The sequence below is a fragment of the Lacerta agilis genome, chromosome 17 (assembly GCF_009819535.1).
Source record: "Lacerta agilis isolate rLacAgi1 chromosome 17, rLacAgi1.pri, whole genome shotgun sequence".
Lineage (NCBI taxonomy): Eukaryota > Metazoa > Chordata > Lepidosauria > Squamata > Lacertidae > Lacerta > Lacerta agilis.
This window is the reverse complement of record NC_046328.1, coordinates 32,992,312-33,005,625: the sequence shown is the minus strand read 5'-3', so window position 1 is coordinate 33,005,625 and position 13,314 is coordinate 32,992,312. Positions and strand designations below refer to the sequence as shown.

At 48.4% G+C, this 13,314-nt stretch overlaps 1 protein-coding gene across 1 annotated transcript in view; it reads right to left on the bottom strand.

Moving 5' to 3' along the window:
* SLC27A3 (solute carrier family 27 member 3) overlaps nucleotides 1–13,314 on the bottom strand; it is a 29,249-nt gene extending 15,935 nt beyond the window's left edge. The window contains exons 1-3 of the mRNA XM_033135859.1: nucleotides 12,804–13,314; nucleotides 2,299–2,508; nucleotides 1,225–1,383 (exon numbers count right to left, since the gene is read on the bottom strand). Coding sequence (XP_032991750.1) covers nucleotides 1,225–1,383; nucleotides 2,299–2,508; nucleotides 12,804–13,299 — 865 coding nt within the window. The 5' untranslated portion in view covers nucleotides 13,300–13,314. The remainder of the gene's footprint in view (nucleotides 1–1,224; nucleotides 1,384–2,298; nucleotides 2,509–12,803) is intronic.

Genomic DNA, 13,314 nt, shown 5'->3' with positions numbered 1-13,314 from the left:
CTAAGACGATTATTAAGAACTTTAGCAGCCTGTTGCAAAACTGAACAAGTAATAATTAACTACACGAAATCCCAAGTAATGGTGTTTTCTAAGAAAAAGAGAGAGAGACATAAATGGCAGGTTGACAAGCAACCCATTGAACAGGTAACGTGGTTTTTTAAAAAATACCTGGACGTAATTTTTCATGAAAAGGGTTCGTGGAATAATCAGATTAAAAAGGAAGCTACAAATGTTCAAAGGACCATCAAAGCAATCAGAAGGTTCTGTTATGGGGAAGGAGGTCAATGTATTCCAGGAGCTACCCAGGTATTCGTAGCAAAAGCTTTATCACAAATGGCGTACGGCTGCCAGGTGTGAAATGATCAAAACACTGACCCCTTTTGGAATTCTACAAACCAAATTCTTTCATTCTCTGCTGGGGATTCCTTTCTGTGTGTCCAACATAGCAGTTCGCCTGGAGGTCGGACAAATCCCAGTTAAATGGTGGGCCCGCTACAGCCCCACATGGCTGCATCTTCTTGGAGGAACTGACAATTTGTTTGTTTTTAAAGGGGCCTTGTCCAGCTCTACAACTGCTGGAAGGGCTGGAGAAATGACAGGGGACTTGGGAACTGTGGACCCAAGATACTCAAAATGGGAAAGGACACAGGAGGGGGTGTCGGCATCCAGAGGGAGTCAGGAGGCCAGCTAGCCCCCGGCTGAATCATGCCTTTCCAGCAAACCTGCTGGACGATCCCCGATCTCTGGTGCGACATAAACCAGCGACCCAGACTTCAAAAGCCTGGGCACACTAGATTAGCAGAGCGTGCTGTGCAACAGAAGCAGGGTGAGGAGGCTTGTGAAAGCAGATTTACAAGCAGATTTATTGAGCATAAATCAGGACAAAGGAAAACATGTTGCCGCTCCTTCGTCTCGTCAGAGAGTCTCCAAAGCAGAAAGCAAAAGCTAAACACAACGGAAGTTCCCAGCAATCAGAGCTGGTGTGTAAACAGACATGTGACACACAACAGTTCCATGTCTGCAACTTAAGGTGGAATGGAATTTCCCTGCAGGGGGTTGGGGGTGGTTTCTCTCTTGAGTGGGGCAGCCTCCTCGCCAGTGCCTTCCTTGGGGCAGCTGACCCACACAGCACCCAGCATTTACAACCACAAGCCAGCTTCCTCCCACCCCCCCACCCCAAAAAGCCACTCCACGGGCTCCACTCCACCAAGCCCCTGAACCTACCGAGGCCGAGAGTGCCGATGACCCCCAGTAGACTCCCCGACATGTGGTAGAGGGGCAAGGCCACGTAGATAACGTCCGAACTGGATGCCCCCACCAGCTGGTAGAAGCCCAAGCACATGATGGATTTCAGGTGGCTGATGCGAGCCGCCTTGGGGAGTCCTGGAATAGAGAGGAGGGAAGGAAGGAAGGAAGAGTTCAGCTGCTCTCTCACCCTTTTTGTCAATTCTGCCCCCCCCCCACTTCAATATTTCAGAACCAGAAATTTCAGAAGTACAGTACAGTGGTACCTCGGTTTAAGAACAGCCCTGTTTACAAACTATTCGGTATACGAACTCCGCAAAACCGGAAGTAGCTGTTCTGCCTATATACGGATCCATATGAGAACAAGTTCGCTGTTAGTTCAGAAGCAAATGAATCTGCTGCTGGAGGAAGCATTTGCTTTGCATTCCAAAGGTTCCAGGTTCGATCCCCGGCATCTGCAAGTAGGGTTGAGACTGTTCCATACCTGAAATCCCAGACAGCCACTGCCAGTCAGAATAGACAATACTGAGCTAGGCAGACTGAAGTGGTACAGTCCGGCACTTAATTTCTGGACCGCACCACTTCTCCCATATGTGTGCATGGGGCTGGAGACACCAGAAGTTTCAGCGCTCCTCCACTGGACAGATGGGGAATAAATTCCTTACGGGCAAATGCATTGATTAAAGGTAAAGGGACCGAGCAACGGGAGCTCACCCCATTGCGGGGATTTGAACCGCCGACCTTCTGATCGGCAAGCCCTAGGCTCTGTGGTTTAACCCACAGCGCCACCCGCGTCCCAATGCATTGATTACTATTTACTTATCGTGTTTATATCCCTTCCTGAATTCCCACAACAACCCTGTGAGGTTGGTTGGGCTGAGAGGCCGTGACTGGACCCAGGTCACACCCGGTGAGCTTCGTGGCCGAGCGGTGGATTCGAACCCCGGCCTCTCCCAGGTCCTAGTCTGACACTTTGACCACTGCACCAGAAGGGGCATAGCCTAGGCTTCTGCTGACTGTAGGAAAACTGCCCAGGTCTCGGGAGGACTATACCTGTGGTCCCCGAGGTGAAGATGTAGAGGCAGGTGTCCGACAAGTTGCCAGGAGTGGAGAGTTCAGAGGGGACCGGCTCCTCAGACGCTTTCTCCAACAGATCCTGGAGTGCAGTCACTTTGGGAGGATAGGGCCCCTTCCCCAACACCCAGACCGCAACGCCCATTTCCTCCAAACCGGGAAGGATGGGCTCCACAGCTTCAAAAAGCTCTGCAAAGAGACAGAGAGACGGAAAGATGCAAGTAAACGTCAGTATACAATGTTGGAATCACCTAACTCAGCTAAGGCTGCGGCCTACTCCATACACACATTTAGGCACTATGATACCACTTTAAACAATCCTGCCCCCCCCCAAAAAAAATAATAATTCTGGGAGCTGTCATTTGTTATGGGTGCTGAGTGGTGTTAGGAGACTCTCCGGTTCCCCTCATGAAACTACAACTCCCAGAGTTCCTTGGGAAGAGGGGCTGGTTGTTAAACCACTCAGGAAACTGTTGCTCTGTGAGGAGAGGAGAGGGGGGGGTCTCTCACAACTCTTAGCACCCCTCACAAACTATACTTCCCAGAATTTTTTTTGGGGGGGGAGCCATGACTGTTTTAAAATGGTATTATTTAAAATGGTAGCCACAGCCCGGGATGAAAATGACCGGCTGTGGCTCATGAACTCTTGAGGTGACTGTTGACTCCTGGATAATACAAAGAAATAGGATGAAACGCTGGAGAGCTGCTGCCAGTCAGTGTAGACAACATTGGGTAAGCTGGACCAAAAGTCTGGCTCACGATATGGCAGCTTCCTATGTTCCTATTTACTCAGTACCATGAGGACTGGAATCTTAACAATTATTTTTAAGGGTAGACCGTAGCTCAGTAATAAGAGCAGCTGATCTGCTCTGAGAAAATGGTGGGGATTGAATTGGGATTTAGAAATTGAAGAAGAGGCATGGAACACACTGTGGACAAAAGCAACGCATAAATCCTTATCGGCAACAGGCAGAGAAAGAGCCCTTAAAAATCATACATGGTTGGTACTTCACACGTAGACACCTAGCCTATATAAACCCAAACAGTTATCCCATGTGTTGGAGAGGGTGTCTCTCTATAGGGACATATCGACACATGTGGTGGAAGTGTCCAAAAATAGAGACATTCCGGGGAAATGTTTTTATAGAGATCTCTTTGATCACAAGGCAGACTGGCTTTGCTTAACTCATGGGTAGACAAACTAAGGCCCAGGGGCCAGATCCGGCCCAATCGCCTTCTAAATCCGGCCCGTGGACGTTCCAGGAATCAGCATGTTTTTACATGAGTAGAATGTGTGCTTTTATGCATCTCTGGGTTATTTGTGGGGCATAGGAATTCGTTCACTCCTATATATATATATATATATATATATATATATATATATATATATATATACCGGCCCCTCACAAGGTCTGAGGGACAGTGGACCGGCCCCCTGCTGAAAAAGTTTGCTGACCCCTGGCTTCATTTGTATAGACAGGATTAGGGCTGGGCGATACCTGGTTTTCAACGTTGTGATATATCACCAGCTAAACATTGCGATGTACCGATATATTACAATGTCTGGAATAAGGATGGAGCTAGGTAGAGGCATTGGCTGGCTTCAGAGTTTTCCTGCATCGTGATTTTTGCATTGCACACACACACACGATTTGTGATATATTGCCAGGGCAAAAATGATGAAACTGGTATCACGATATGGATTTCAAACCAGTTTTGGACGATATATCGCCCAACCTTGTCAGGATATGCCATAAATTAGAAACAAATTCATATCCCATCTGTTAACCGTGGCAAGAAAGATCATTACCAGGGCATGGGAAAAACTGCAATTATTGACCGCGGACCGGTAGTATAGTGCAATCTGGCAGGTAGCATTGTTTGGGGAAACCGACATGGAAATGGCAGGTAGCAAGAGGACAGGAGGAATATGATAACTTTTAGACAAGTCTGGGGCGACTTTATAGGTTATACAAATAATGAGGCATATGGCAGAACGGTGCCTATGGTCTACAGCACAGTTTGGCATGCGTAAAGCACACATTTCAATTAGTATTAGTTGTTTTCGCCTCCTGCCATTGTATAAACCCTGCAGAGCATCACCGCTGCAGACACAATATATCTTTTCATTTGAGGAAAACAGTCCAAGCGATGGAGGTTATCGGCCATCCTTTCATGTTTGTTACGATTACGACGATTCTAGCATATACGCTTCCGACGAGGTTCTGCAGTGCATTCGGAGATGACTGTAGTTCTTTTTATCTTTAATATTTATTTGTTTTTAAAAAGAGCACCCAATTTGCTATGCCCAAGGTCCCAGGTTCGATCCCCGGCATCTCCAAGTAACGTTGAGAATCGTCTCCTGCCTGCAGAGCCGCTGCCAGTCAGCGTAGGCAATATTGAGCGAGCCGGACCAAAGGTCTGGCTGAGCAGAAGGCAGCGTTATATACGGCCAGCTAACCTCAGTTTCCCCACGGGGCTAAGAACGAGCGAGGGCAATCTGGGCTGGCTTCCGCGGTCCCTTTCCAACCTCCCTCGCTAGCCGGAGAACGCAGCCATTAGTCACGCACGGGGAAGGTCCATTCGCCGGCCTTTTGTCTCCGCTGCCGCCCCTGCCCCCACCCCGAAGATGACGACAGCCCTCCGCAAATTGAATCAACCCGGCAGGCAGCAGCAGCGATGCGTTAATCACCACAAAGGCCTCCCAGTTCCCTGCGATGTGGGGGCCAGGCTTTGCTTCAGGTTGGGGTATTAATTAGTGGTTCGGAAAGCACTCGCGGGCGGCCTTGGGAGTCTCGTCACGCTGCAGAAGGACTAACAAATGAAGGAAGTGGTTTGTTGGTGTTTTTAATCCCCTTATTATCCACCCCGAGAGCACATTTTAAGCATGCAATAGACCAGGCTGCTGGATCAGGCCGAACAGGACCCATCCTGCTCTCACAGATAAGGCCTTCTGGGAAGCCCACAAGGAAGACCTGAGTGCAACAGTAACTCTCCCCACCTGTGGCCCCCAGCCACTCGTGTTGAGGTAGACTTCCTCTTCAGCTGGAGGTTCTAGGCGGCCAGTGTGCCTCCAGCGAGGCCTCCCTTCCATGAATTTGACTAGTCATCTTTAAAAGCCACCCTGAGCCGGTTTTCAGCACCTTCAGAAGAGTCTGCTGGAGCAGGCCAAAGGGGGTCTATCCAGCTGTTGTTGTTGTTTCTCGAATTTATACAGCGCCCTGTACCCGGGGGTCTCAGGGCGGTTCGCAGAATAAAATCAAAATATAGAACCACAAAATACCTACAACATAGCTCAGTCGGTAGAGCACAAGACTCTTAATCTCAGGGTCATGGGTTCGAGCCCCACGTTGGGCGAAAGATTCCTGCATTACAGGGGGTTGGACTAGATGACCCTTGTGGTTCCTTCCGACTCTTATGGTTCTGTTATCCTGTTTTCACAGTGGCCAACCAGGTGCCCTAATGGGAAACCCCTGAGCAGGACCCGAGTTCAAAAGCAACTTGTGGTTCCCAGCAGCATCTGTGGTAAATAATAATAATAATAATAATAATAATAATAATAATAATAATAATAATTTATTTATACCCCGCCCATCTGGCTGGGCTTCCCCAGCCACTCTGGGCGGCTTCCAACAGAATGTTAATATACAATAATCTATTAAACATTAAAAGCTTCCCTAAACAGGGCTGCTTTCAGATGTCTTCTAAAAGTCTGGTAGTTGTTTTTCTCTTTGACATCTGGTGGGAGGGCGTTCCAAATATTCTCCCTTCTGCACCCATTCTGGTCCATTTCAGCCACACCGAAAGAGGCCCCGTAAACCGATTTGCCTTACTCCAATGCAGCCCACTTATTAAAATGGGAATAAAAGGCATCTTTCCATGATTGCAACGTCCTTCGGAGACAGGCCAAACTGGAATACCATGCTGGAAGGCCACAACTCCCCACTCCCTATCTCGAACCGATACCTTTATCTCTCCCGTTACAAAAAGAAAACCTTGACTTGGCCTGACTCAATCAGTCCCTCCTTGTTCAGCAAGTTGTGTTCCCAGCGAAGGCTATTTTTAACATGGATGCTTTGCATATGTCCAGATGCAAGCCAAACACATTCCCGTATAATTTAGGCCTGTGCAACTTCTATCCAGATAACACTTCTTCTTCTTCTTTTTTTAAGGCAATTGCTTGTAACTGATGTGCTTTTATTAAAATCATTTCATTATGGCAGGCGTTGATGCATCTGGGGTGTACGATTTATCGAGCCCCTACATGAAATTGAGTATTTTGTGGGACGTAGTCCTGTTTGATAATTGAACTCTAACCCATCTCTTTAAAAAATGGGTATAAACATCCTTTTGTTGAGCATCGCCTACCAGTTTGGAGGTACATATCACCTTTGGCCTGCTACTCAACTCTAGCCTTGCTGATTCAGCTAATTATGATTTGATTAGGGTTTCTCAGCACTGCATCAATAATCAATACCAGTTGCTGGAAGCAACAGGAAGGGGTGGACCACTGGCCTGATGCAATGGGATAGAATCATAGAATCACAGAGTTGGAAGGGACCACAAGAATCATCTAGTCCAACCCCCCGAAATGCAGCAATCTTTTGCCCAATGTGGGGCTCGAACCCGCGACCCTGAGATCAAGAGCCTCGTGCTTTACCTACTGAGCTGTCCCAGGTCAAAAACACCGTATCGACATTTCAGATTTGCAATGCTAGCTTTCTGCAAGGTTTTTATGCTGTAACCTCATTTTATCGTCTATTCTGTGGTGTTTCAAGTTAAGGAAATGTATTTGCCATGAGCCTGGAGACACATCTTGGAACAGAGCATTTCCCCATGTGCGGATATGAAAAGGGGGTGGGTTGGTGGGGGGCTAACTGCCCCTCTTAACTCTTTAATTGTTACAGAAGGAACTAAGGTGAACAACTTCACGGCCGGCGTCAGCTACAAAGAAACCAGTCCCACAGCAACTGTTGTGGTCGCATCCAACATCAGTCCTACTCAGAGTAGAACCATTAAAATTAATGTACAGTACTAACTTAGATGAATTCATTTCAATGGGTTTGCTCTGAGCAGAACTTGATTGGAGAATGTTACAGGTAGGTAGCCGTGTTGGTCTGCCATAATCAAAACAAAATAAAAAATAAAAAAATAAAAAATTCCTTCCAGTAGCACCATAGAGACCAACTAAGTTTGTTCTTGGTATGAGCTTTTGTGTCTGAAGAAGTGTGCATGCACACGAAAGCTCATACCAAGAACAAACTTAGTTGGTCTCTAAGGTGCTACTGGAAGGATTTTTTAATTTTTTAATTTTTTATTTTGTTTTAATTGGAGAATGACCCTCTGTATAAAACTCTGTGGAGCCCCCGTTCAGAATTTCGGGTAGCGTAAAAGCTGTTATTTTGGGCCAAAGCGGATGAAATTTACAGGCGCAGGAGACCGTGCAGAGTTTTAAGGCCACTTCAAAAAAATTTTTAAGAGTAGCAGCTCCTATAGCCATATCTATCTAGCACAGGGATGTCCAACAGGTCGATTGCGATCTACTGTTAGATCCCCGGGAGGTTTTGGTAGATCGTGGTCGATTGCTGGGTCTCTTTCCTTGGCGCTAATAAAATAGATTCCAGCCTGCCCCCTCGCCCCGCCCTCCATTGTTTCAGGATCTGCAGAACGGAAGACAGAATTTACTCACGAGGCTGTTGGTTTCCTGAGCAATCTGTTCATGAGTGGCTGTTCCCCTTTCTCCCTTGAGCTTAGGCTTGAATTCTCAAAAATTGGGGCTTTCCTCCTCCCTAAAGAAAGCTCAGAAACTGTGACCTGAACCCCCCCCCCCCAAAAAAAGAGGGTAGATCACTGCCAGTTTTTAATTCTGTGAGTAGATCGCAGTCTCTTGGAAGCTGGCCGCCCCTGATTCTAGCAGTATGTATATACAGGTGAAACTCGAAAAATTAGAATATCGTGGAAAAGTCCATTTATGTATGCAATTGTTTTCATTGGCTACTGGAGTTTAATATATGAGATAGACTCATGACATGCAAAGCGAGATATGTCAAGCCTTTGTTTGTTATAAGTGTGATGATTATGGCGTACAGCTGATGAAAACCCCAAAGTTGAAATTGTGAATTTGGGGTTCTCCTCAGCTGTACGCCATAATCATCACAATTATAACAAATAAAGGCTTGGCATATCTCGCTTTGCATGTCATGAGTCTATCTCATATATTAGTTTCACCTTTTAAGTTGAATTACTGGAAGAAATGAACCTTTCCACGATATTCTAATTTTTCGAGTTTCACCTGTATATGTAATCCAATTTTATGTACATATAAACCAATCTCGGAGTAAACCCATTAGAATTAATCAATATGTCTTAATTCAGCGGGTTGAATCCGAGTAGAACTTAGTTGGGAAACAACCCTTGGAAGGGTTAGGGTTAAGCGATAATTTCCATCAGGCTGTGCCCCTCAACTCTGATCAGCAGCTATTCCATCAGGCTATATAGGAGAGGAAGAGATTGGACTGCAGGGCCTCTGCCAAAAGACCAGCAACTTTTGGCTTCTCCTCTCCTTGAAATCTTTTTTCTTCCCCATTTCAGCTATTCTTGACAAGAACTCCACAGCTAAGAAACTGGGTCTGAGATTTCTTTTTCCTTCCCCCTCCCAAACCCTTTTTCCTTTTGTGCCGTGGTTCTTGGAGTGTAAACCCGAGGGCCAGAACTATCTTATCACTGACATTTGCAAGCTGGTCTTGGAGGATACAAACACTGTAAATAAAGAGCCCTGCTAGATAAAAAATAAAAAGTCCATGGATATATGCATCCTGTTCCTCCCTTCCCCCCCCCCCCGCCCCCCAAATCCCTGGCCAGATGCTCCAAGGAACCCCACAAACAGAGTGTGAAGGCGTTTTTATAGCTGAAAGGTATTTATTGTGACCCCGCCTTTAAAACTGCAAATTAACCCAAATTTATTTGGAACTGCACCACTCTCGTTGATGCAACCTGCCCTGGGTTAAAGGGTAAAAATAATTATAATGATAATTACAATATAAAAATTAAAATATCCTTCCCTGCCCTCCAGTGTCTGGACTCAAAGGTACACTGCCTCTGAACCTGGAGGCTCCACTCTACTCCGCCATCATGATGGCTAGCTGCTCGCATCTAATCCATTATCAGTGATGTCTCGCTGGATCAGAGCAAAGACCCGTCTAGCCCAGCCTCCTGACTCCCAACAGTGAGCAGCAGCCAGGAAGCCTAGAAGCACAGCCCTCCCTTGTTGTGTGTTCCTGGTATCTGGCATTCAGAGATAAACTGGGTCTGAACAGGGAGGCTCCATTCCTAACGCCAATGGCTGTTTGTGTAAGGAAAGCCCTGCCTCGCCCAGTCTAGCCTCTTGTCTCACCCAGCCAGATGCCCTAATGGGAAGCCCACAAAAAGGGCACTTGGGCAATGGAGTCGCCCCTCTTGTTTGCACCCCCCACCCCAGCACGGCCAACAACTGGTATTCTAAGGTAGACACCCTCTGCATCTGGAAGTTCTCTTTAGCTAACCACCCTGTATGGAATGTTTATCAATGCCATTTCTTTAGCGGATGATCAGAAATAGTCACTAAATATGCCTACTATTTGCATGCACTTTAAAAATAATAAAAAATAATGGCGCCCATCTCCTAAAGCAGATATTCTTAACATTACCTTTGTAAGTATTGCTATTTTATTTCCACTCTGGGCGGCTTCCAACACATACGAAAACATAATAAAACGCTAAACGTTTAAAAACGTCCCTATACAGGGCTGCCTTCAGACGCCATCTGAAGGTTGTACAGTGGTACATTGGTTATCGAACTTAATCCATTCCTGGAGTCTGTTCGAAACCGTTCGAAAACCAAGGCGCAGCTTCCGATTGGCTGCAAGAGCTTCCTGCACTCAAGCAGAAGCCACGTCGGACGGTTGGCTTCCAAAAAACTTTCGAAAACCGGAACGCCTACTTCCAGGTTTTTGGTGTTCAGGAGCCAATTTGTTCGACAGCTAAGCTGTTCAAGAACCAAGGTTCCACTGTATTTTTGCTTGTCTACTTGACATCAGATGGGAGGGCATTCGAGAGGGTGGGCGCCACTACTAAGAAGGCCCTCAGTAGGACGTGATGTGGGGGACCTGTGGCCCTCCAGAGGCTGTTGGGACTCCAAGTCCCATCAGCCATCATGGCCAAACATCAGGCATGGTGGGAGTTGGAGTCCAGCAACATCTGGGGGGGGGGCACAGGTTCTCCGCCCCTCTGCTAGACACATGTCCCAACCAATCAGGGATCACATATTAATATTTTTTTTTAATGGACTCTTTTTTTCATTCAACACGCTAGCATTAGAGAAGAGAGCAACACACCCAGCACCCTACAGAAAAAGCAAAGAGTGACAATAAAATTATCCTTGCTATGGGGCAGAATGTCGCCAAACTGGTTGCATTGCACCCTGAGTCGGGGGTGAGGGGAGGTGACACAGCTGCTCAGGACTGATTTGGCTGTATTCCTGAATAATCAGCACATTCTATCACCCTTAGCAAGGGAAAGACTGGTGAAACAGCCACCCGTCAATGAGGCTGCCTCTCGCAGCTCTGCGTGAGTCCCTGCACTGGGCTCGCCTTCTTGCAATCAGGTCCTTTCAGGGACAGCTAATGCTGCCACATCTCTGCAGCGTTCCAGTCATTCCAAATTCAGAGACGCAGCACAATGGACTGCTGTCAGAGGAGGCTGACTATCCTATCTCTGTGTGAGTTGCTGCTCACCCTCTTCCAAACAGTCTCTACGGGTGGAGGAGAAAAACAGGAGGTAATTGCGCTCTCTCTGTATACACACAGTTAGAATATTCTCTCGTTCTTAAGGCAAGAGCCAAGAAAGAGTATTTGTTCTCTAAAGAGGGTGCCTGCCACGTCTCTGTAAGAGTAGCTGCTCTAGGCTCATTTCCTCTCAATGTGTATGTGTGCAATTCTGAAACCGACACGACTGAAACACTTCAAACAATTCCAAACACAGAAACACAGGATTTAAACGTTTTTGTATTGCTATGTTGTGAACTGCCCTGCGATCTTCGGATGGAGGGAGGAATGCAAATTGAATAGGTAAATAATAAGGACCCATCCCCGGAAGTAGCTGCCCACCGCACCTCTGGTTACTACGGTGGGCTTTGAACCAGGAGACGCAACCCATAGCAAGCCCCGAAACCAGGTTACAACCCACTAACAAGCAAGCAAGCCCATGTTTCGTGTGATCCTGCACAAACATACAGAGAAGTCGACCCCGTTATTCTCAATGAGGAAGGAGCGTGGCTCAACGGCCGATCGTCTGCCCTGCATGCAGAATGATCCCGGGTTCAATCCCCAGCATCTCCGGGCGCAGCTACGAAAGACTCCCCTCTGGAGAGCGGTTCCCAATTGATGCAGATGATGCTGAGCTAAATGGACCAATGATCTGACTCTGTAACATAAGGGCCTGCTGGATCAGGCCAATGGCTCGTCTAGTTTGACATCTGGTTATCACAGGGGCCTACCAAATACCTATGGGAAACCAGAACCCAGGAGCCCTCTCCCCTCCTGCATTTTCCAGCAACTGGCATTCAGAAGCATTGCGACCTCCAGCTGTGGATGCAGAGCATAGCCAATGTGGCTGGTAGTCCTTCTTAGTCCTCTGCTCCATGAATCCAATTCCCTTTCAAAGCAATCCAAGTTTATGGCCATCACTGCCTCCTGTGGCAGAGAGTTCCATAGTTTAACCCTGCGCTGCTTGAAGAGTTCTAGTACTAGGAAAGAGGAACAAAGCCTCCCTCTTCCGCTATCCATTCTCTCCATGCAGTGCATAATTGCATAAACTTCCATCACAGCGCAGCGATAAAACTGCTCACGCATTTGCACAGCTAAGCAGGGTCTAGTACGGATTCCAATTGGATGGGGAGTCTGCGTTGACATTTCTCCATTGCAAGGGGTTGCACTAGACCAGGGTTTCCCAAATTTGGGTCCCCAGCTGTTTTTGGACTACAATCCCCATCCTCCCTGACCACAGGTCCTGCTAGCTAGGGATAATGAGAGTTGTAGTCCAACAACACCTGGGTACCCCAAGTTTGGGAAACTCTGGAGCAGAGGAACCTTGGTGGTCCCTTCCAACTCTGCAATTCAATGAGAAGACCCAAACACTCCAAGCTTTCTCCATAGGGGAGTCACTCCCTCCCCTTGAACCCCTTGAGAGGACAGCCTGAAAGCTGCTGCCCGTCGGTGTCTACATTACTGAGCTAGATGGACCACAATGGGTCTGATTCAGTCTAAGGTAGCTTCCTACGTTCCCACGGAGCAGCGGTCTGATTTGGGAAGAGAGTGCTTAGCCCTGCCTTCCCTAATAGGGGTTTACTCCCAAGTAACGCGAGCCTTGGATCTCAGCCTCTGAAGACCCCCCAAAGTCCCCTTTACAGACCCGAAAGAACAAATCGCGATGGGGTAGGGGGAACTCACCGTGCGCCACCAGGACCGCCCTGGCGCCGCAAGTGCGCACACAGTGGAGCAGCGCCCCTCGGCGGAGCGCGGTGCCCAGGAAAGCCGGCACGACGCCCAGCTTGGCCAGGCCGATCCAGGCCCAGATGAAGGTGGGTTCGTTGCCCACCAAGAGCGCCACCGTCTGGCCGGGCAGGAGCGGCGGGTGCCCGTCGGGCAAGCGGAGCAGCGCGTTGGCCACGCGGTTGCTCTGGCGCTCGGCTTGGCAGTAGGTGAAGCTGCGCTCCTCGAAGCGCACGAAGACGCGCTCGGGCCGCGCTCGGCACAGGCGCCCGAAGCGCTGCGCCAGGCTGAGCGCGCCCGTCTTGCCTCGCAGGAGCCGGCGGCGGCAGCGCCAGGCGCGCACCAGGAAGGCCAAGTCGGCCAAGGCGTACGGCCGCAGACGGCCGGGCAGCACGGCCAGCAGCAGCCCGAGCAAGCCGGCGGCGGCCAGAGCCAGCGCCGGGGTGACCCACATCGTGGCGCGCCGGAG